Source organism: Choloepus didactylus, chromosome 2 (genome assembly GCF_015220235.1).
Source record: "Choloepus didactylus isolate mChoDid1 chromosome 2, mChoDid1.pri, whole genome shotgun sequence".
In the NCBI taxonomy this organism is placed as follows: Eukaryota; Metazoa; Chordata; class Mammalia; order Pilosa; family Megalonychidae; genus Choloepus; species Choloepus didactylus.
Genome location: NC_051308.1, coordinates 226,016,220 through 226,040,148, shown reverse-complemented (window position 1 = coordinate 226,040,148; position 23,929 = coordinate 226,016,220). Strand labels below are relative to the sequence as shown.

The following is a 23,929-nucleotide window of genomic DNA, read 5'->3' as shown; positions in this document are numbered from 1 at the left end:
TCTGCCCCTCCGGGGGACAGGCCAGCCTGGGGTGGGGGTGGGGGACCAGACCTCAGAGCCTCTCACCTCTTCCCGTGAGCCCCCAGACGCCACCCCGAGAGCATCATGGAGTAATTGGGGTGTGTGCCGCCCGGAGGGAGCTTGGAGAGTTGCGTGGCCTGCAAGTGAGAAGAACACCTACGGCTTTTGATAGAAATCTCTGTGCCCCACCTGTCCCAATTACCTGGCTGAGAACAGCCCAGGTGTCAAGTCGCTATTCATTAATAAACAAGGTGAAGACAGTCAACCTTTGGCCAAGTTTGCCACAAGAGACAGGAGGTGGACCTGTTTGCAGTGTGGGGGGAGGGAGGGCAGGGTGTTACAGCTGCTGAGAGGAGAATGGGGGAGGGTGCTCAGGAGGGCCACCCCCCTCCCCCTGTTATGGGGACACTGGGCCTAAACCAGTGACCCTGAAGCGCTGGTAGCTATTAATGACAAACAGATAAGAACACCACCTGTTACTGTGCCACGGGGAGGAGAAGGGGGAGACGCGTGTGGGTCCCACCAAGGCAGCCGGAGTTTGATCCTGTTTCTCCATAATGTTCCCAAGGGGCCTTGGGGCAGGACGGGCCCTCCCAGCCTCACATTCATCCTCCAAAATTCCAAACAGGTGTGGCAAGTTCCCTCTATCGATGAGGACAAAGAGCCTTGGGTTTGAGTTCAAATCCGTCACAGCCTCAGTAGCAGGACCTTGGGCAAGTCCCTACGCCAGTTTGGGCCTCAGTTTTCTCGATACTAGGGTCACCCGAGATGCAAATGACACCAAGGCTGTGACAATACTCTGACAGCGCGGAGCAAGGAGCGGACACCGGGGCAGAGGTCGTTGTGGAAGGACGCTGCCGCCGGAGGGGAGTGGGGAGCCAGAGGCCTGGGGGCTCCACGCAGAAGAGGACCTCTGAGGTTGCCGCTGCAACCCCCCAAACGGCGTCCGCCTACAACCTCATCTGTCTCTGGACTCCACTTCCAGAAGGCCCTGCAATCCCTCCTCTCGCTGACCCCAGACAGCCCAGCCCCTCCGGCTTGGCCTGGAATAATCCTGAGCAAATCAGGATAACTTGGGCCCACGAGAAAATGTCCCATGACTCTGAAGCTGACCCAAACTGGGGAAGTGGGTTGCTCCCTGCGCTGCCCGATTTAAAAAAACCACAACAGGAAATAGTTACCATTTATTGGGCACATCCGCATGCCAGACGCTGTTAAACACGTCACAGACATGACTTCCTTTTGTCCTCACCACAACCCCGGGAGGTAGGTGTGATTATCCACATTTCACAGATGAGGAAACTGAATTTCTCTGAGCAACGATTCATTTGCTGGAAGTCACATGGCCGGCAAGTGGTAAGACTGGGATTGCACCCAGCCGGGCTGAACCCAAGGCTGAGTTCCCAAAGGTGCGAAGTAAGTACAGTTTGCTGGTAGTGTCTCCTTCAGGGACTACACTGCCCCGTGTTCCTTTCAAGACCTGCTCCCAGGATAGGGTCTGAAACGCCTACCTGCAGAAAAGGTGTTCTCCCTCTCTGATGGACCTGCATTTCATCTGGGGAAGAGCCTCTGGCAAAGGAATGAGGTTGAAATGGTGGACTTTTAGGCAGAAGCCCTGGTAGGGAATGAGCTGCAGGCCACACCCCTCCCTGGAGTCTTGCCCTTCTGCTGCCTTTGGCTTTGCCAGAAATGCAGGTTGTTCCGGTCCTGCCCAGCCTACTACAGGGTGTTCGTTTCCAGGCTCCATTCCTCATCTTTGGGGAATCAGAGAGGGGGCAGAGGCCTCACCCGCTGTCCAACCAGATTATCAAAGTGGCCGGAATGGGCTGAAGACTGGCAGGCTCCTGCAGGGCTTTGGGTCCAGCGGACAAGGAGCTTGGGCCCTGGATCTGCAGGATGTCCCCCTGCGTTAACTCTCCTCCCTCTGCCTGCCCCGTCCTGCTCCGTAGGGCTCCGTGTGCTTATGCTCATTTATTTGCACACGCAGCACACCCAGACCTCCTCATCATGGCTCTTTGCTCCGGTGGGGAGCTCACCCGTGACAGGGTCCCTGCGTCCTCCTTCCTCTGGTTCTCTCAAGGCCGCTGTCTGGAACTGGGCCACAGAGCACGTGGCACGGCTGGGTGTCAGAGAGGCGGCTGAGGATGCGGGTTTGGGGTGGTGACAGGGTGGCCTCCCCTCAGGGCTCCCACTGCACAGTCAGGGCCAGGCCTTGGAAGAGGGAGTCCAGCGGGACGGGCTGCTCCGGATCTGTGGCCTGAGGGACTGGGTTCTTGGCCTCAGCCTTGAACATGGAGCCCTCATCCTTGGGACACACGACGGACTCCAGCAGGACCCAGGGACTCTGGCCCTCGTCCGAGGGGGAACAGGGCGGGGAAGGAGGGTGCAGAGGGAGGGACACAAGGTGGCCCTCGATCTGGACAGAGGAGAGGAGGGGTAGCTGGCCCTCTAGGCACCCTGGCGTCCCTGGTTCCCCACCGTGCAGCACAGGCAGCTCAGGTCTCAGGAGACCCCCCAGAGTGGGGTGGAATGATTTGGCCTCTTGGGGCTCCTGCATAAGCTGCAGAGAAAGGCCATCTGGGGTGCAGCTTTCAGCTGGTGCTTCTTTCTGGAGCTGATCTTCAGGCCTGGGGTGTTTGGGACTAGAAAGTGTCACATGTGGGGAGTCTTTGCTGGAGCCTTCCAGGCACACCCCATAGGAGGGAGGCCAGCTCTCCGGAGCAGCCTGCGGGGCATAGGAGGGGAGCTGGGCCTCAGAGACGGCTTGTGGGGTGTAGAATGGGGGTTCAGCTTGGGGGGTTGCCTGAGGTGCATAGGATGAAGGCCTCATCTTGGGGGCAGCTTGGGGGGCGTAGCACAGAGGGGACACCATCTGGTGAGAGTGTCTCCGGAGGAGGGAGATGTCTGGCTGCTGGAAGTAGGCCAGCTCGGGCAGGCTGTGCAGCTGTGGGGCTCTTGGGAGCTCCCCGGGCCCAATGACCTTCACCTGGGAGTACTGGACCGACTGGACCAGACTGCTGGGGCCGCTAAGGTCAAAGGCTGGGGTCAGCACGTGCTCCTGGATGAACCGCAGCGGCTGGAAGGTCAGTACTCGCTGGACATTCTGAAATGAGACAACCACCGTCCACCCCATGGGGGCGCGGTCAGAGCTCCCTGGTGGCTCTGAGGCTGGAGGTCCTCCATGGGGAGGCAGAGGCTGGGGTGGTCACCTGGGGGACTTTTCAGGGTGTATGTGCCTCACAACCCCTGGGTTTCCGGAGAGATTCCTCCAAATGCTGGAGTCTGAAAGGACCAGGGTTTTCAGCCCCAGTTGAGGGCTGCTTGTATAGTCTGTATAATCTCAGGGAGGGATTTCTGCTATGGTTTCTTGAGGAAGCACATAATCTAGGACGTACATGACCTGGACTTAGTTGGCTTGGGGCACGCTCTCGAGCCGGTGGCCTGTGCCGCTCATAGTTCCCAAAGGGCCTGATAGAGGGGCTGAGGTCCGAAGGGCTGGGAGCCAAGGGGAGACTGGGAGAGGTTTATAGGGAGCAGCTTGTCTAGGCTTTCACATCGAGCACAAGGCCCTCAGAGCCTCTCTGTCCCTTGGGTAGGCAAGAGCCAGCTCCTGGGGCCCCAAACCACTCGGCTCTAGGCACCTCTGCAGTGGCCCCACATTTTTCAAATTAGTTGCCAATATTTGAAAATTGGGAGTGTTTGCTTTTCAGTCTAAAAAATTGTCTTCTCTTGGAAAAATGGGAGGACTGGCAAGGTTGGGCCTGCCTTCCCACTACCTGCTGCCCATTTAAACAGGCCATGAGCTCCAGCTCACCCCGGCCCCCCATCCCCACCCCAATACCCAGCCTGCTCGCTGCATTCCTACGTCACTGCCTGGCCCTGGGCTCTGTCAAGCTGCAGAGGTCGCTACTCCACGCCCGCTCTTCCTGATCACCCACCGCTCTTCACACACCCCCAGACCTGCCGGGCCCCAATTCTGTCGATTTTAGGCTGAATGTGAGCTTCTCTAGGGGAGGATCCAGGCCTCATTTCTGCGTCTCGGGGAGAACTAGGGGTCCCTGGGCCCGTGCCCCCTGCTGCCTGGCACCCTCCCCTGGCCCTTTCGCTCCTGCCCCGGCTGCGAGGGCTCACCAGGGAGTTGGGGGGCCGAGGTGGCTTCGTGACATATCTGTAGCTCAGGTAGCAGAGCACGGCGACGAGGAAGCCCATGAGGAACAGGAAGGCGCCGGAGAAGGAGTAGGTCCACGTGTGATCTGGTGAGCCAAGAGCCAGAGAAGGGTGAGGCTGGGTCCGTGTCTGGGCTGGATCGGGGCTTTTCCTCCCCGCCGCTGAGGCGTGGGGAGGTGTCTCCGTACCCCAATATTTTCAGGGCCTCAGCAAGAGAAGAAATGGAGGTCCACACTCCAATACGTCTAAATCTTCAGACTCTATAGATCACACTATTACACTGCCAAATAAAATACGTTCTATGCTGCCACCTTGACAAATACTCTTCATGATAATCCAGGAGGCCAGGTTTGAATTTAGAGTTCTTGGACTTCTTGGAGTACCGTGCTAAAATGTAGAGGCACAGGGAGAGCCCACCGCAGGCCTCTAGCCCACCCCAGCTCCATCTTACACTTCCAGGGCCTTGCAAGCATACGGGCACCCAGCCCTCACAGCCAAGCTCATCCGGACACCCAGGACGAGCCACCTGCTGGCCACCCCTGGGCCAAGGGTCCGCCCATCAGCAGAGAGTCTGCCTTGGAGGAAGGATCCAAGGAAGAGGTCTGCAAAGACAGGGTACAGGCTCAGGACCGTTTGTACAGGGAATTTGGGGGTCCCAGGAAGCCAGAGTGTGGTCCAGAAGGTAGAGCACAGGCTCCAGAGGGGCCTGTCCCCTTTGCCATGTGGATTCTTCATGGCCAGAAGAGGGCCAGGGTGAGGCCCTCTGAGTGCAGGGCTCAGGGAAGGGCCCCTCCTGCCTGGGTCTAAGCGGGGTGGGATGGGCAGAGGCAGAGGGAAGGAGGGAGTGGAATGGCAAGGGCCTGCCCTCTGCCTTCCTTCCAAGGTAATGGAAGATATTGCTGGGGATGGGAACTGGGGAGCAGAAAAAAAAGGAGAGCAGAAGGAGGACTGAGGACTTCAGTGCCTGAGCCTTCTCCCTGGGCTTTGGCATCTTTAGGGTGGGCTCCGAAGTTCTTGGCATGACATATTTCCTGGCACTAGTCCAAGTAGGGCCCATAAGGAAGAGGTTGTTGGGATTTTTGGTAAAACTGACAGTTTGTATTATCTGAGGGTCTTGACTCTCCGAGTCACCTTCCTTCTATTTCTGTACCCCCTGGTTGGTTTCAACCTGGGGAATTAATCACCAGCTGTCAATGACCTTGGCCATCACTGAGAACCTGGGAATCACTGGAGCCTCCACCTGTAGCCCACGCCCAGCTCCTTCCCCAGCCCGTGTGGCTTGGGTGTCGCAGGGTCAGCTTCCCACCTCAGTGATATCCGTCCCCTGTCATAATACCCTCTCGCTGCTCCAGGGAGAAGACATGACCCAAATGTCTATACATGGAAGGCCCTTCTGTAAGCCTAGTATAACTGGGGAAACCACTGCTTATTGTACCCTTATTGTACAGGATAGAGACCTGGAACATTCTCTGGTATGGTATATTTTTCACCCCCCAGGAAGGCAGGATGGAATAATAAAGACAATATTGGACCAGGAGTAAGGAATCCTGAGTTTTAGAGTTTTGGTTCAGCCATTGATATGCTGCGCATCCTTCCTTCAGTTGTACTACCCTCTCTGTTCTACCATTTGTTAACAAATACAGCCAGTGATTATTGAACTCTTACTACATGTCCTGCACTGTGCTGGGTGCTCTACCTATGTTATCCCACTAAATCATCAACCTAACTCAGAGTTCCCTTCTTGTAGAAAAAGAGTCTCAGAGAGGTTAAGTGACATGACCAAGGTCACACAGCTACTTAGTGGAGAAACCAGGATTGACCTGTATACACCAATGCTCCTCCCCAACGCCACTACACTATGAAGCCTGTGTAGTGTAAAATTAGGGTATTGGGTGAGATGACTCCTAGAATCCTTTTCAGCACTAAAATGCTGTGAACTAGGCTCTGTGACACTTCCAGATGCCAGAGAGGTAAGTAAGTGGGAGTTCTGGATTCTGGGGGTAAGACAGACCCTAGGACACAGGTTCAAGGGCAGTATGTATCATTGTGAAATGTAAGTAATGGGAATCAGTGTGCAATAGAGGGAACTAGCTGTAAACAACAATGCAAAGTGGAGGTTAGAGCCCAAGCTTCAGAATCAAATGGATCTAGTCAGATTTACTAAACAGCTGTGAAGCCACAGGCAAGTTGCTTAACCTCTCTGAGCCCAGAGTTCCTTCTCTGTAAAACGGGGATGATGTTACCCAACTTGCAGGGTTGTTGTAAAGACTAAACAGGATAATAGATGTAAAACTTTTAACGCAATGCTTGGCAATGTAGTGGGTGCTTAATAAATGGTAGGACATAATATCATTTATTTGTAAGAATAGGGTGCCTTACAAATAAACGGTATTATCAGCACGAAATAGCCACCAAGAAGTGTGATTTATATAAAAGGAACTACAGCCTTAGAAGCAAATAGTGTCACATCATGAGCTAGATCATGTACAACAACAGCAGAAGGGTGGGATGATCTGCATGCTGTAAAAAAGTGGGGTTGGGGGGTAGCAAGGAGTGGGTGAGATCTGCCTGGTACCATCCAGGGAAGAGGGTCTCAAATCACAAATACTTCGCACTTCAGAGCCCATAAAGCCGGTTTCCTTTTTCTCGTTCTCTTGCTAAGTTCCAGTCTGGTCTCCCCAGCAGCCCTTTCCCCAGGGAAGGTGTGCTCTGTTCAAGGGGCTGGTGCTGGTTCTTCCACCAGGCACGTCTTCCCTTGCAAATAAGTGCACTAGGATTCGTGTGGGGAGAAATCACTCCCTTGTGAGCTCTTGGGGGAACTGATGAGTTAAGTTTCTGAACCACGCTGAGGACCAGAACCTACTCCATCAAGCTGCAGTTACCCCTGAGGATCAGCTCCCAGCAGCCTCCTGGCCTCCGCTCATCCCGCAGCACTGGCATTGGGGCCCCTGCCTGTCAGATGGGGGATCGGCCCGAGGGGCTGAGTGACTGCCCCGGGTGCACAGCTGACTGATGTCTAACTGATGTGTCTTCTCCTTCCTCTTCCCACCACGCCATGTGCTGTGCTCAGCCCCGTTCTGAACATTTGCACGGTTGGAACAGAAACCATCCTCAGACATCATTAATCTGAACTTGATGACTAAGGTGGAGATCATGTATCCAAATCCATCCAGTCCACTGCTATTACTTTCATCCTCTAAATTTGTAAATCTGAGCACTACAGCATTTTTATGTGTCTGTGAAAATAAACGCAAATAAAAATAGTATGACACTTAGGAGGAGAGTCAAGTTCCTACTTTGTGTGCCGGAGGAAGGGAGCCTGAGACGTCATGTTGTCAAGAGTCAAAACTATTTCTGGAGTAGCATAGCGATGAGAACATGGTCTCTAGAGTTAGGCTGCCTGGGTTCAAACCTTAGTTCCATCACTCACCAGCTGTGTGACCTTGGGCAAGTTACTTAACCACTCTGAAAATCGGCTTCCTCATCTGTAAAATGAGGATGATAATAGACAGCTTATGAGGATTGGGCTTCATATTGCCTAGCACCTGATTAGCACTGCAGAAGGGCTGGTTTTCATTATCACCATTATTAGAGGATATGGAAAGATCTTTTTATCTTCCCTGCTCATTCCCCTGTGATGTTTCTCCCCAGCGTATCTCTCCTGGGTTAATATTAAGATGCATTTGCTTTGCCAGAGTACACACAAAGCTTGCCAGGGAGAGGAAATACAGATGTAGGCTCTCCTATTTCCTATGATAACCCATCAGCTAACTCATTTATGGATAAACAAAGAGTCACCTTAATAATACATGAATAACTCAGCCGCAGTGTTTTAGAGCACCGCCAAGCTTCACTTTGGTTTCAGGGAGGAAAGAGGGGAATTCAGACTCCATCTGGCTTCAGCTAAACTTACCTGGCAGCGTTTTCACCCGGCACACGTAGGGGGCACTCTCCTTGGACCAGGTTGGGACAAAAATCATGATGGTCCCAAGGAACTCTGTGTCAGGAGTCAGGTCAACGAATTCATATTCTTTCTGCTTCCCTCCAAGGTGCTGAATGTGACAGAGAATCCAAATTGACTCCTTTTACATGCCATTTTCCAGGTGGAGCAAAACTGTTCACTCCTCCTCTTGGGTTATTACAGTAGTAAAATGGTACCAGAAACTAGAAGCTCAGCCTGCACGTTCCACCCCCATCCCTCTGCTTTCTGCCTTATCCCCACACACACTTGGTCCCCAACTCCGTGTACTTTAACTTAGTGCCCGGCGCACAGCAGGCACTCTTCAAATGCTAGCTGCTGCCATCAACATCATCATCATCTTCATCATCTCCACAACCACCACCCCACCATTCCTCCTTCTTCTAATTCTTCTTCTTTTCTCCTTCTCTTAATTTCTTTAAAAATATGTATGTAGGGTCTGCACACTGCCTGGCAGGGGGCACACGGCTAGGGCAGGCAGCTCCCCGCATTCGAGGCTGAGCACGCGAGGCCAGTGTGGTGGAGAGAGGCTCCTGGCAATCAAGGAAAGCTCTGTCATAACACTAGCTGGATACAAGCTTAAGGAACAGATGTCTCATGGTCTAAATTCCAGTGAGTACACATCATTAAAATATTAAAATGTCCAAGTTTCAACAAAAGGTTAAAAAGACATACAAGTCAATAGGAGTGACAGCCCTGGCAAGGAAGACTAAAGCATTAGAAACCACCAAAGAGTAGGACTAGATCTGGGACATAGCGGAAGAAGACTTTTAAAAAATAGTGCTATTGTGCCTAGGAGTCCCCCCAGAGAGCCTCTGTGTTGCTCAGATGTGGCCTTATTTCTCTCTAAGCCCACTTGTCAGGTGAACTCACTAACCTCCCCGCTACAAGGGACATGACACCCAGGGGTGTAAATCCCCCTGGCAATACAGGAAATGACTCCTGGGGACGAGCCCGGACCCAGCACTGTGGGATTGAGAGGATCTTCTTGACCAAGTGGGGGAAGAGAGATGAAAAAAAATAAGGTTCCAGTGGCTGAGAGATTTCAAATGGAGTCGAGAGGTCACTCTGGAGGGTATTCTTATGCGCTATATAGATATCACCTTTTAGTCTTTAGTGTGTTGGAATGGCTAGAGGGAAATACCTGAAGCTGTAGAACTGCACTCCAGTGACCTTGATTCTTGAAGACGATTATCTAACTTTGTAGCTTGCACACTGTGACTGTGTGATTGTGAAAACCTTGTGGTTCACACTCCCTTTATCCAGTGTATGGACAGATGACTGGAAAAATGGGGACAAAAATTAGAAGAATAGGGTGGGATGGAGGGGATGGAAAGATCTAGGTGTTCATTTTTGCTTTTATTTTTATTTTGGAGAAAGGAAAAGTTTCAAAAATTGATTCTGGTGATGAACACATGAATGTATGATGGTGCTGTGAATAATCAATTGTACACTGTGGATGACTTAAGGTGGGTGACTATAGCTCTATAAAACTGTATTAAAAAAGTAAACAAACAATGGTGGGGAGGAGGGAAAGGGGATGTTTTGGATACTCTTTTTATTTTAATTTTTAATTTAGTTTTTGGAGTAATGAAAATGTTCAAAGATTGTGGTGATGAATGCACAACTATATGACAATACTGTGAACAGCTGATTGTACACTTTGAATGAATGTATGTTATGTGGATATATCTCAATAAAATTGCATTAAAAATGGTGCTAAATATTTCAAAGAGCTAAAAGAAACATGGACAAAGAACAAAAGGAAATCAGGAAAATGATAGTTGAACACAAAGCGAATATCAAAAGAGAGAAAGAAATTATGGAAGGGAACCAAACAAGAGCTGAAGATGTCAGTAACAGAAATAAAAAATTCTCTAGAGGGGTTCAACAATAGATTGGAACTGGCAGAAGAAAGAATCAGAGAACTTGAAGATAAGACAATTGAAATCACTCAGTCTGAGGAGCAGAAAGAAGAAAGAATGAAGGAAAGTGAACAGAGCCTAAGGAGCCTGTGGGACCATCTGGGTACCAACAAATGCTTTGTGGGAGTCCCAGAAGGAGAAGAGAGAGGGAAAGGGACAGAGAGAATATTTAAAGAAATAATGGCTGAAAACTTCCCAAATTTAACGAAAGAGATGAATGTACACACCCAAGACACTCAATGAACTCCAAACAGGATAAACCCAAATAGACCCACACCAAAGCATATTATAATCAAACTGTTAAATACCATAGAGAAAGAGAGAATTCTGAAAGCTGCAAAAGAGAAGCAATGTGTCACGTACAAGGGAGCCTCAGTAGATTAGTCTTTGTCTGGTATGTCCCATGTCTAGTCCTATTCATTGGTGGTTTCTAATGCTTTACTCTTCTTTGCCAGGGCTATGACTCCTATCAATCTGTATGTCTTTTTAACCTTTCTCGTCAGAAACCGTGGAGGCAAGAAGGGAATGGGAGGATGTATTTAAAGTGCTGAAAGTACAAAATTGCCAACCCATAATTCTAAATCTGGCAAAACTGTCTTTCAAAAAAGAGGGGGCAATAAAGAGATTCCAAGATAAACAAAAGCTGAGGTTCTTCATCACCGCTAGACCAGCCTTACACGAGAGGCCAAAGAGAGTTCTGCAGGTGTAAAGGAAAGAACAGTAGACAATAAATCAAGCCACATGAAGAAAAAGATCTCTGTGTGAGCCTTCCTCTTCAACTAGAAAAATGACAATGTTCAGGAACTTAGAACTGCTTCTTTGGAAGAATTTCATCTTAAAGGGAGGCTGGAAGAAATGAAAGGGTTCTTACTGGAAGAACATTCATCATATGGCAACTTACATTTGTGTTCTGTTTTGGATTAACACATAGCTTTCATTTTTTTTTTAGAAGCAGAAGACTCTGTTCTAGGCAGTCATTCAATGCCTTCATTTGATAGATACATAATTAAGGATCCCAAATCTTTCTTCGTGTGGGCTGGAATTTTTTTTTTTTTTTTTGATCATAGCTTCAAAGACAGCAAGGAGCCCTTGCCACTTTTGGTTAAGTATCACTTGTGCTTCAGTTACATAAAGAGGAATTATTTGTTGTCAAGGTTAATCTTCTTTTGGGACTATGGGAAGGCTAGAGCACATCCTATCTTTATCTTCCTAACCCAGGACAAGAACTCCGGGAATATTTATTTAACAATGGGAGACATCCTGGTGAGGAAGCCCCGAAGCCTGGATGTGTTGTCGGGAGCTTGGCTGCTGTCACCCAGCGGCACGTATTTGTGATGCCATTTTTGTTGTTTTTACTTGTGAACACTTGGTAAATGAATGCTTCAAAAGAGGTTGAAGGAGTAATTATTAGAAACGTGGTATTTAGTAAAATACTGACATTCCAGCATCAATTAAAACAGCAGTTATATATTTGATTGTCTTGTAACAAAACTGTATCAGTTGAAGGAAGGGTTGAAGCTTTTTATGTGAACACTGAGTGTGAGTCCCTTTCCTTTGTTTCTGTATTAACTTTTCTGTTTAAAAAATGTATATTTGCCTTTAACCTTCTGCAGACTACCATTTAAGTGGCTATATTTTTATATGTTATTAAAACTTCCATAAAATTAAAAAATATATATATAATGGAAGTAAAAATTATAACATTTTTATGGGGTTTATGTCATACATAACTAGATGGAATACTTAGGACAACTATGATATAAAGTTTGGGAGGGGGTAAGTGGAGCTGTTCAGTTGCAAGGTTCTTACATTTTATATCAAATTTCAGTAGGTTGTGAAAAGTTAAAGATTTATATTACAATTTTCAGAGCAGCTGCTGTAAATAGATAAACCAAAGAGTTATAACTAAAATGCTAATAAGCAAATTAAAATGGATTTCTAAGAAATTTTCAGTTAATCCAAAAGAAGGCAGGAAAAGAAGAATAGAGGAACAAAAAAGAAGTGGAGGGACAGATAGAAAACAAATAATAAATTGGTAGGCCCAAATCCTATCATGTCAATAATTACCTCAAATGTTAATGGATTAAGCAGTGCGGTAAAAAGGCAAAGATTGAAATGTTCTGGAATTAGATACTGGTGATGGTTGTACAACTTTGTGACTATAATAAAAGCCACTGAACTGTATAATTTAAAGGGTGAATTTTATGGTATATGAATTATATCTCAATAGAAAAAGACAAAGATTGTCAGAATAATGTCTGCAAGAGATGCGCTTTAAATGTAAAGACACAGATAGGTTGAAAGTAAGTGGATGTAAAGAGATAAACCATTCAAACTATAAGTATAAGAAGGCTGTAGTGGCTATATTAATATTAGGTAATGTAGATTTCAAGACAAATAGTATGACCTTAGATAAAAAGGAATATTTTATAATGATAAAAAGGTCAGTTCATCAAGAAGATATAACAGTCATAAATGTTTATGTGTCTAATAAGAGAGTTTCAGAATTATGAAACAAAAATTCACAGAATTAAACGGAAAAATAGACAACTCTGAAATCAGAGCTGGAGGTTTAATACCCTCTCTCAGCAATTAAAAGAACGATAAGACTTTTCCCTGCCCAAATCAGGAAAGACATAGAAAATCTGAACAACACTATCAGCCACCTTTACCTAATTGATATTTCTAGACTGCATCCCCCCAAATTGCAAAATACATGTTCCTTTCAAGTGCACCTGGAACATTCACCAATATAGGCCAGATGCTGGGCAAAAAAAAACAAGTCTCAATAAATGTAAAATGATTGAAACCATATGTAGCATGTTCTCAAGCCACAAACTGAATTAAATTGAAATCAATAACAATAAAGTATCTTGAAAAACTCCAAATATTTGCAAAAAAAGGTGTGATAAGGACTCGCCTGGCTGACTGATCTCTCCTTGTTCTCCTTGACTATTGAAATAAATAAAAGTTCCCCCATTCACCATCCCACACCTGTCTTCCCAGGCTTCTCTCTCCTGGTTCCTCTTCAGCAGTGGGCCTCAAATTTCAGGGTGGGTAAGAAGCAGCTGGGTTGCTCACTAAAATCCTAAAATTCAGATCCCAAGGCTGAACAAAAGTTAATGGAGTAAACATTAGAACTATAGAAATTTGATCAGTGGGTTGGAGGAGGACCCAAGAACCTACATTTTAAACAAGTGGCACGGGAAATTCTGATGCAGTTGGTTTGGGAACATGTTTTGAGAAACTGTTTGACATGTGTCTAGACTCCAGCCAAATTGGGCAGCTTTGTGCTTTCCAAAAATGTCTTGTTTCCCTGCTTCCCTCTCTGATCCTTTTGGGCAGTGTAGGCCAGTGTGGGAAAAACGTGGGCTTTGAACAGAGTTAGATTTGAATCCTACTATGCTATTATTTGCTGAGCAATCTTGAGCAAGTGACTTAGCCTCTGAGCCTCAATTTCCTCATATGGAAATGGAGATAAAAGCACCTACCTAATAGGGCTATTGTGAAAACTACATGACATCCTTTGCATCTATATTACCTGGCATAAGGAGGTGCTCAGAAATTGGGCCTGGATGACTGCCCTGGATGATGGCCAGTTATGAAAATGTTCTGGAAATCTTTCCAGATCTCATCAAGCTGACATCATTTCCCTCCATAATACTCTTATTTCCCACTACCCATGGCTGTTTGCATTCTTGTTTTAACTACCCCCTCACCCACTAGATGATAAATTCCTTGAGTGTAGAAACCACAGAGCAGGCCTAAAATGAATATTTGTTCAGTGGAATTATGGATTAGTGGCACATGCTAGGGGAAAAAACATATATTTTCTGAACACAAAAAGAAATAACTTTTATATTGTTTGACAATCTCTGCCCTCGCCTTAGGCCTTGTGTTATTACTTGTGTAAGAAGCTGCCTGTATCCAATTCCTACAAACAGTGGAGAACCAGCAAACAGAAATTCAGCAGTAGAAATTGATTGCAGCAATCCCCAAAGGGGTTGCCTAAGGATATTAGTAGGCATTGGGAAAAAAAATAAAAAGTTTATATTTTGTGGGAGAAAAAAAGTGGGGGGTAATCTCTCTGGTTAAATAAATTTGAGAGAAGTTGTATTAAACAAATTGAAGCTGAAGTCCAGGCTCTGCTGGACTTCTCAGAGCCTTTAGCAAGCTGATGTGTATGTGAATCTACAAAAGGGAGGCTGTTGGTCATGTTGCTTGCAGGCTTCAAGAGGCCTCCCAAGAGATACCTTTTGGGAAATGCTGATTTATGACACCTTAAAGCAATGCGGATCTAATAGAGGGAGGATGGGGCTTTGCAGCAGGGAAGGAGCAGGGTGCAACCTACATTTACCATTTGGTAGGTGTGGTTGACTTGGAGCTCTAGGTGGTAGAACAAGTCGTGGAAGATATCCTCCAGGGTGAGCTGGTGGCCGTCTTCTGTGAGGATGGGCGTGAGGGTGGGGTGGATAATCATCTGCACCGATCTCATGCTGGGGATACAGGTCACGTCGGGGGGTTTGATGGTAGCTGGGAAAAAGGGAAAGAGAGCAAAGAAAAAGTCAGCATCAGCTGGAGTGTCGGATGATGGCCAGCGACGGCTTCCCCCTCCTCCTGCCTTAACCTGTTGTTCTTCTGAAACATCAGCTAAACAAACAGGTGAAGGGAGAAAAGTTCTGGGTCTGGATTTAAGGCTGGCAAAGAGATTACCAGGGTGAGTGGGAAGAACCCAGGACGAGACCACTGGCCCTTTACGTTGCCCTTGGCCTTGCTCCTGCCCCCACATTCCCAGCCCCTCCATCTCCACCAGGAGACTGACCAGACACCTTTCCTCCCACTCTATTGGCAACAAACATTTTAAAGACTGATGATTCATATCTTAAATAATCTTTGGGGTCCAAACATCCTCCATTCAGCCTCAAAGGCCAGCCCTTAGGATTTAATCCCTGTCAAGATGGAATTTTCCAAATAACCAAATGACTTTTACTGGTTTACAGACCCCTTTGAGAATTTGATGAATGCCATGGATCTTTTCTCCCTAAAAATGTACATATACAAAAATCTTACAACTAATTTCAGGGATTTGTGAAATTCCCCTCCCTTCCCCTTGAAGCCCATTTGAAAACTCCCTCAAGGGTCCATTGCCCTCCAAGATTCAAAATGTCTAAGCTAGAAGGATGCTCACCTGGGTTGTTTATATGATTAAAAACTCAGCTGAATGTCCTCTGAAAGGAAATTAGGTAAGTAAATTTGAGAACTCCATAGAATGGATTGCTTCGCTGCTGTGAACTATCATGTTGTGGAAAAACATTTAATGACATGGGCAAACATTCAGGATACCATTTCATGAAAAAAAAAGATTATAAAATATTAGATATAGTTGTGAATAACTGTGGTTATATCAGAATGTTTAGGTTATTTTGGGCAACTTTCATTTTTATTCTTTGTGCATTTCTATATTTTCCAAATTTTCTACAATAAACATGTACTAACTGAATAAGCCAGAAAAAAAATAACTTGTTTAATTTAATTTTTTATATTTCCTAAAAAACATGTAGCTGATAAATCAGCTGGTGAACATCACTATTTGTGTAAGGAGTTTGGCACCTCATTCATTCATTCATTCATTCAGTGATTACGTATCCAGACTCTTCTATGTGCTAGGCCCTGTGCTAAGAGCTGTGAATACAATGGGCTCCACGGCCCAACAAGCCCTCATGAAGCTCACATTTTAATGGGGGAGGTAGATGACACACCCAACAGTAAAGACGATAATTTTAAATTGTGGCACGAGCAGTGCACTGTGATAGAGAATTGCAGGCAGAGACCTATGAGATCCAGCTGTTAGGGCTGGGAGTGGGGATGCTCACTTAGGAGGTGACTGGAAGCTGAGACCTAAAGCTGGAAAGAGCCAGCTACATGAAGAGCTGGGACAAGTGCTACATCCCTTGGGAGCAGTAGGTGTCCTGAGGCAGGAAACTGTTGGAGCTCGGAAGGGTGCAGGAAGAGGGGCACGAGATGAGGACAGAGAGAAAGGCAGGGCCTTGTGGGCCACTGCAAGGGACTGGATCTTATTTAAGAGCCATGAGAAGCTGCTGAAGGGTTTTAAGCAGGAGGCGAGACGCTTGGATTTAGGCTTCGCGAAGATCCCTCTGAATGCTCCGTGGAGAATGGGCTGGAGGAGGTCAAAGGGACAATGGGGGAGAATGACCAGAGAGAAAAATGCAGGAACGCACTGGAGATGCTTTCTAACCATGGGCGCCTTCCCAAAAGCCACATCCCTAACCGCCCCCGTGGAGGCAGAGCCTTGGGGCACCTCCACTCACTCTAGAAGAGAAGACACCATTTCCACCCGGCCTGGGCTCCCCCCGTCCCTCCCTGTCCCCTTCAATAGGTAGATGGCCCCTGCTCACTGTGATGCAGCGAGCTGAACCGGTCGGTCATCTTGGTGGCCACCTGGCCTCCTGCACTGATGGCGGTTACCCTGGCATAGTAGAGCTCGGTGAGGTTGCCCGTCTCCACCGTCAGGTTGCAGGATTTCCAGGTGATACGCTGGCAGCCTGCCTTTGCGAGCCATTCTGTCTCTCCGTACCTGTTGGGGAGCGAGGGGCAGGAACAAACCTTTAGTAATCAGGCTTCCCCCATGCCTGTGGTTTATTAATAATGATAACAACATCAAATATTTATTTAGGACGCTTTCTGTGTCAGGCCCTTTTGGTGGATTCGCTCCATTAGTCTTTATGATGATCCCGTGAGTTCCCTAAGTTACTCTCCCTCTTTTTCAAACAAGGAAGCTGGGGCTCAAAAAAGTAAAATTTGATCAAATGTTTGAAGCAGGTATGTGGGGAGCCAGGATTTCACCCCATCCAGTCCAAGTCCACAGCCTGGACTCGTCCCCACCATAATCCTTCGAGGCAGGCATTTTTTATTCCCATTTTACAGATGGGCATACTGAGGCTCAGAGAGGGGAATGGAACCCTGGTTTGCAGCCTGCTGAGCCCATGCTAACCCTCCTTCCCTCCATGGCAAGGGAGAAGAGCAGGAGCAGGGACGTGGGGGGACAGAGTGGGCACAGCTTTTTGATACACAGCTTATTCTTTGCCAGACACAAGCACTAAATGTTTTCTTTATCTAATTCAATCCACCTGAGAAGTTCACACAGAGCGGGGGCGGCATTCAAGCCCAGACAGTCTGACTCCAGAACCTGCACTTTTAACCATGATTGTATCTTCCCTCCGCAAAAGAAACAGAAAGGAGCATCGCTACAGCTGGGAGGGGCCGGGTAACATGTGGAGTGAGGGGGATTTTCCTGGAGGAGGTGGTTTCAGAGCAGAATCAAAAGAGGGCAGGTTGGGAGAGAAGCCTACTTCTTATACTCGACGCTGTAGACTGTGGCGGCTGCACTCTCTGGCCCGCTCTCCCACGTCAGGATGTTTTCGAAGTTGCTGGACTGGAATTTCACGTGCTGAAGAAGTTCCGGGGTGTCCTCAGAGATGTGGGCTGCAGGGGGCGGGAGCAGGGTGAGCAGATGGGCTCACAGACGGCCCCCACCCCTTGCCTTCTCTCAAACTGCCCTGTCGGGGTGGTGGAGAGAATTCACCCTTTTCGAGTGTACAACTCAGTGGTTTTTGGTATATTCACAAAGTTGTGCAATCATGGCCTCTACCGAATTCCAGAACATTTTCATCACCCCAAAAAAGAAATCCCACACCCACTGGCAGTCACTTCTCATGCCCTTCTCTCCCCAGCACCTGCCAACCATGAATTCACTTTCTGTCTGTATGGATTTGCCTATTCTGGACATTTAGTACAAACAGAATCATATAGTATGTGGTCTTTTGTGTCAAGCTTTTTCCACTTAGCATTGTGTTTTCAGGTTCATCCATATTGAGGCACAAATCAGTATTTCATTCCTTTTTATAGCTGAGTAATATTCCATAGAATGGAGATGCCACATTTGTTTATCCATTCATCAGCTGATGGACATTTGAGTTGTTTCCACTTATTGTGAACAAGTTTTTGTGTGGACATAAGTTTTCAATTCTCTTGGTTATGTATCTAGGAGCAGAGTTGCTGGGTCTTATGGTAATTCTATGTTTAACTTTTCGAGGAATTGCCAAACTGTTTTCCAAAGTGGCTGCACCATTTTACGTTCCCACCAGCGATGTTTGAGCGTTCGAATTGCTCACATCCTTGCCAACAAGGTTATTGTCTCTCATTCATTCCTAACACCATCTGAGGTTGGTGACCTCACCCCTATTTTAGATAAATCCAACTAAAATGTGTAAGCAGTAACTTGCCCAAAGTCGGTCCTCCCAAACAATGGCAGAGGGGGTGTTTGGGAGTCCCAGCCTCTCTGCTGGCCAACCACGCCCTTCTTACCCTACCACGCTGCCTTCATAATGAGGCAAAGGCACCCACTGGGGCCACACACACCTGATATTGGGGCAGGGTGCTGACCTGGGGCTATGCACGGGCAGGCTGGCCTCGGAAAGTTGTTTAAGCAATTATCATGTCAATTTCCTCATCTCTAAAATGGGAATAATTCTACTTAGCTAAAGAAAAACAAGGACAACAGCAGTAGCTACCATTTGTAAGGGCCTCCCAGCTCCCAGGCCCTGGGCTAGGCCTCTTACTTCATGAAATCCTCACAAGGACCTGATGAGATGGATACTATTGCTAGCCCCATTTTATGGAAGATAAAAACCAAGGCTTGGAGCGGATTGTTGGTCCAGTGTCACAGTTAGCCAGCGACAGAGCCTGCAGCACAATGCTAACCTGGTTGTGGCGTGGATTCAATGGGGCAGCACCTGCGAAAGCATTTTGTACACAGTAGGTGCTTATACATGTGTGTTGAGTGAGGGGATGGGACCTGGGAAAGCAAGTGAATCACTGTGTCAGGAGGGGCCTGTCCTGTTCACCGTTTCTTATGGTGTCAGGGGAGCTTCATCTGCCTGAGCCCCTGGTCATGGGACCAGCTTAGGGAGGAGAGAGGAGAGGAGAAGCTGGCCCTGAAAGAGTGCACCGCCATCTTCCAGCTAGACCTTTGCCTGGTCCATAACTGCTTATGGCGAAGAAAGGGCAGCAAAGGCCTGGCCCCAAGAAAGGGACCAGAGTGGGGCCACTGCCTTTGAAGCAAATTTCACTGTAAATGAGAGCCCTTGACTTACAAAACCCTTCTCTTGGCCCCTCAAAGCTTGGCCTGTGGTGAGGAAGAGGGTGCAGGAAAATGGCGGCCATGGCAGGCAGCTGGTTCTGAGCATGCTCAGAAGGGCCTAGCCGGCTGGGGTGGGAAACACACAGGTGCAGACCCAGTGGAGCTGTGTGTGTGTGTGTGTGTGTGTGTATGTGTGTGTCCCAGGGCATGACCATGACCACTGGCAAGCCCAGGTGCAAGGAAGTAGCTAGTGACTTATGCCTCCCTGCCACATCTACAGTATTTCTGCAAGAGGGGTCCATGGGCAGGGGGAGGCAGCTGTGGGGACACATTCCCTGGCTGAATCTTGGGCAACCCATCCTCTCTGCATCCAGATTGGTCTGGCCCAGAAGCTATGGAAAAGATGGTTTTCCAGGCTTTCCTGGAGTCACAGGAATGGAGCCTTGGGGGTTGGGAGGGTCTTATCCCTGTTTCTGAGGTGGGCTGGGCCTCTCGGTGGTGGGCTAGGGTCTTCAGTGGGAAAGGTTGCTAGTTGGGGTCAGTGTCCTGGGCAGGGGGTGGGAAGACTGTCTGGGTGGCTGAGGCTGGGGCACCTTAAAGGTATAGGCGCTGGGTTGGGTGAAAGGTGATGCCACTTTCAGGAGGGAGCTGACACAGGGTCCCTGAAGTGGGTGGTGGACCTCAGGCAGCCCACTCCTTAGGGTGTTCTGGGGGCTAACAAGGTCTCGCCTCTCCTGCCTAGCTTGTGCCTTGTTTCCCTCAAATCTGCCATCAGCCTGTCCATTCCTGCACTTCCTGGAGTGAAAGTCCACATTGTGAAATCCTGGGGAGACGTGTGACCCTGACAGCCTGGTAGGCTTTACGAAAGGGAAGTCTCCACATTATGTGGGAAAACAACTCTATGTCAACCAGTAGGGATGCTAAGGAAAGACAAACAAACAAAAAACAATTCAATATTCTCTAGAGTCAGCCTAAGAATACTGGAGGGGGGGACTTGGGTCCCTAAAATGACCTTACAGTCCCCTAATGGTCTCCTGAGGGCCGTTTCTCAGGGGTGCCTCATCATGAAGGGCTGGGAGCCTTTAAGGCTTCCATCCAGAGGGGCTGGGGGTCTAAAGGAACATGCCTTGGGATGTCTAGGGGATGCATCAAATCTCCTGGGCCCATAACAGGTCCGGCACATGGGGACTGCCCAGTCTGATGCTGTGGGAAGGACCCACTGGAAGGATCGAGGGCAGCTGTGGGTTCAGTCAGCGCCCACCCTCCGTGGGCTTGTTGCTTCATCCCGCACCTGAGCAAGAAGGGGCCTTGCGGAGGCCATGCTTGGACTTCCTGAGAAAGCTCCCGGCATTTTAATAAACATCTTTGGGGAGCAGAGACACAGTCTAGGGTCCCCAGCATCTGTTTGAAAGTTTTCCATAATACTGAATCCACATTCTCCTTATTGGATTTGAAAATTATGCCTTTTAGTCCTGTTTGCAAAAGGACCCTGGTTCTTTTAAGAACTGTCGGTGTAGCAGACCTGGCCACTCTGGGAGAAAATGCTCTTTCAATTTCTGCAAGAGAGGCTGGAAGAGGCACCCCCACCTGGGGCATGGAGCAGCAATGGCCAGACTCAAGCTTTGTCCATCCCCTCCCTCTCCCGCCTCCCCTTGTCAGGCTAGTGCCAGCCAAAAGCAGAGGAGTGGATAGCACAACTGTTACCAGAATGATTTGGGGAGGGCTCACAGGATGCCCATCTCCCAGGTTGGTCCTCTATCTGGGACCCCCAGTTCAGACAGTTGGCTACCCCCACCCCAAACTCGAGGGCCAGTTGAGCAGCCAGGGTCTGCATTATCCTCTCATCCTCCCCAGCAACCTGAGCTGGGCATCTGCTTCTCCAGGGACCTGGGCACCACGTTTAGCCCTCGCTGAGAAGAAACTGAAACTGGCAGTTCTTAGGGCTGAATGGGGTGGGGGGGGGGAGATGACCCTGACCACCGGCTCAGGGGTGGGGGGATGTCCGACCACAGGGTGGACGAGCACTCACCGGCCAGGGATCCCACAGCCAGGAAGGTCAGTAGTGTCCGCATCGGGGCCGCCCGTGGCTCCCTGCTGGCCTCCGTCCGGCCGTGAGCAGAAGGAGGGCTGGGAAGCTTTGCCGCCTTGGCAGCTGGCTGACTCCACCCGGGCGCGGGGCGGGGAATGAAGGCAAGGGTGGGACCTGGGCTGGTGGGGAGCAGGGGTACAAAGGTGTCTGGCTGGGTGTTCTGGCATTCCAGGCCCTGGGTGGGAGCCAAGGGAGTTCCCTTCCTAATTGCAGCAACAGCCGCAGCCACAGGTTGGCTTGTTTGTCTGGTCCGGTGGCTGATTCACCCCAAGACTCTGTAAAGGTTTATCGGGCAGCTGAGAGGCAGCACAGGACAAGATGATCCACAACATACGGCTCTATCAGGGAGCAATTTGGCACTATGAATCAAAAGCCTTCCACACCTGCATACCTTTTGCCCCAGCAATTCCATTCCCAGGGGATTTATCCTAGGAAAATAACCAGATAAGGGAACAACAGAGAAAAAAAACTGTTTTTCAGAATTCCAGAATGTTCCATGCAGCAAAGGAAAAGCTAAGACTCCTTGACTTTGTTCTGGCAGGAAGAGATTTACAGTGTCCAATGTCCCTCCTCGTACCCCATATCGAGACTGGTCCCTTGTGCCGGACAACAGGTCTGGGGACAGCTCTCTTCTCAGAGAAGCTGCTGGAGGTGGGGAAGCCCAGGCACTCTGGTTTTGAGCCTTTGGGGTCTGGAACCTGCAAAAGGTTAGAAAAATAACTGATCTCAAATTTCAGTGGTTCCTTCTGCTGCGCTACAGACGGTGGCAAAATTGGTGGCATGAATGGGCCTTTGGTTTTGGGACCACAAAGATTTTAATTGCTCAGCCAAACTGTCATCCTGCCACGCAGCACTGCATCTAGAGAGACTAACGTGAAGTCACTGGTACAGGTGTTTGGGGCAAGGTTTGCTGGACCCAGCGACGTTGAAGCCTGGACCATAGTTGGGGTGGCTCGAAGAGCCCTGCTCCTGGGGGGCATTTTGTATTAAGAAAAAGCAAGGTCACTGAGCAAAACAAATGGACATTAAAGAAACACCTTTGTTTGGGCTGTGCGTCTGTCCTAGAATGCCATTTCCTCTCCCTCAGGCAAGCTCTCTCTTCTGGGAGCCCAGCTGGCATGGTTTCTCCTCCTGGGGGATGACTGCTCATGACAATTGTAGCTTGTGACAGTTTCACTTTCAAAAATCCTTCCTAAGCTTCCCATCTGCCCTGCATCTTGGCATTGTCCAATGTTATTCTTCAGTTTGTCACACGTTCAAGTCGGGAAAGGAGAGATTCGGGTTCCAGGGGAGGTGGAACATAAGCACCATTGAGAGGAGAAGGCTCTAGATCCCTTTTGTATAACTAATTCGTAAATGGGAAAACCAGGCCAGTGGAGGGACATGCTAAGGAAGCAAATTTCCCTTGGTGTAAGGAAACAGTTCTCACTACGCTGACGTGGCTGGCTTCGGGATGGGCTGGTGAGGTAGAAAGCTCTTGGCTGCTGGAGGTATTCAGAGAGAGGTTCTGACCTCTGGAAAACCTAGAAAACCTCACTCTCTGGTCTCTAAAATTCAGTGGTTCTTGTCTCCCCAGTGAGAGAGAAAGCATTCTGACTATAAAGAGCATGTCTATTATTCTGTACCTTCCACTTGGCCGAACATAGAGCAGGTGTCCGAATCAACTTATGGAATTGACTGGGTTTGAATCCCTCCTCTGTCACTCAGCCACCGCGTGCAGGACACTTAACCTAATACCGGTTCTCAGCTTTCTCATCTGCAGAATGGAAAAAGTAGTCTCTACTCAGCGTTGCTGTGAGGACCAAGCAAACTGACGCCTCTGGATGGTTTCTGAGGAGGTGGTCTCGTGCAGCGAGCCTCCTGGTACAAAATGAGGATCCAAGGGCAAAGTGAGTTCCCTAAAACCTTTGCAGAAACCTGGACTCGGGCATGTGTAGGGTGTCGGGAAGGAGGGAGGGGGCACTGGGGACAGTGATGGAGGTCCACTTAGAGGTTTGAACTGGCAGTAGTTTCTGAGGCCAAATCCCAGGGAAGGGGGAGGTAAAGGCACCGCCTCCTGCAAATCAGGCTTTGAAAGGGCCTGAGGCTCCGGGGGAAAGGGAGGGAAGGGTGCTCCGGGACCCTGCTGGAATCGGCCTCCAAGGCGGCCCATCCAGTGCCCGAGAGGGTGAGGTGGACCGGGGTGGTGTGTATCCTGCAAGGACAGCCTGGGCCCATCCTGCAGGCATGGACACATGGAAAGCTCCCCCACCCCCTACCCCCAACCAGGACAGGCTTTCAGAGGCACTCCTACCTCAGGACCCCCACCTTTTCCTCCTTACCTATTTAAAGAGTAAGGAAAAAGAAAACCCACCCTGGGCAATTGAGAAAAGCTGTCACACCTCCGTATCCTGCATCATCACTTGCCAAGGGGCGGGGCTCTCCGGGCTGGGCTGGGTCCCAGGGCAGGCCAGTATCTCCTGAGTAATTGGCTCACGGAATGCAATCACTTATTTAGATTCACATAGAGAGTCTGGTCTGTTAAAAAAAAAAAAGAGAGAGAAAGAGAAGGAAAACTTAAACACCCTCGTCACTTTAGCCCCACTTTG

The 23,929-nt window shown here is 48.8% G+C and overlaps 1 protein-coding gene across 1 annotated transcript; it reads right to left on the bottom strand.

Annotated features, from left to right (window-relative positions):
- Positions 1-1,192: 1,192 nt before the first annotated feature.
- On the bottom strand, positions 1,193-23,155 carry IL22RA1 (interleukin 22 receptor subunit alpha 1). Its single transcript, XM_037818288.1, has 8 exons — positions 22,967-23,155; positions 21,282-22,039; positions 17,463-17,595; positions 16,509-16,687; positions 14,450-14,625; positions 8,102-8,240; positions 4,153-4,274; positions 1,193-3,124 (listed from the first exon to the last, which is right to left on the bottom strand). The coding sequence occupies exons 2-8, from the start codon at positions 21,322-21,324 to the stop codon at positions 2,201-2,203; spliced, it is 1,716 nt and encodes a 571-aa protein (XP_037674216.1). The 5' UTR covers positions 21,325-22,039; positions 22,967-23,155; the 3' UTR covers positions 1,193-2,200.
- Between the last annotated feature and the right edge of the window lie 774 nt (positions 23,156-23,929).

Coding starts and splice junctions, on each gene's coding strand:
- IL22RA1 (XM_037818288.1), bottom strand. CDS start 21,324: ATGCGGACACTACTGACCTTCCTGGCTGTGGGATCCCTGGCCG. Junction 8,241..14,449: donor TCAACCACACCTACCAAATG/GTAAATGTAGGT, acceptor TGTCACATTCAG/CACCTTGGAGGGAAGCAGAA. Junction 3,125..4,152: donor CTCGGCCCCCCAACTCCCTG/GTGAGCCCTCGC, acceptor GTCTCATTTCAG/AATGTCCAGCGAGTACTGAC.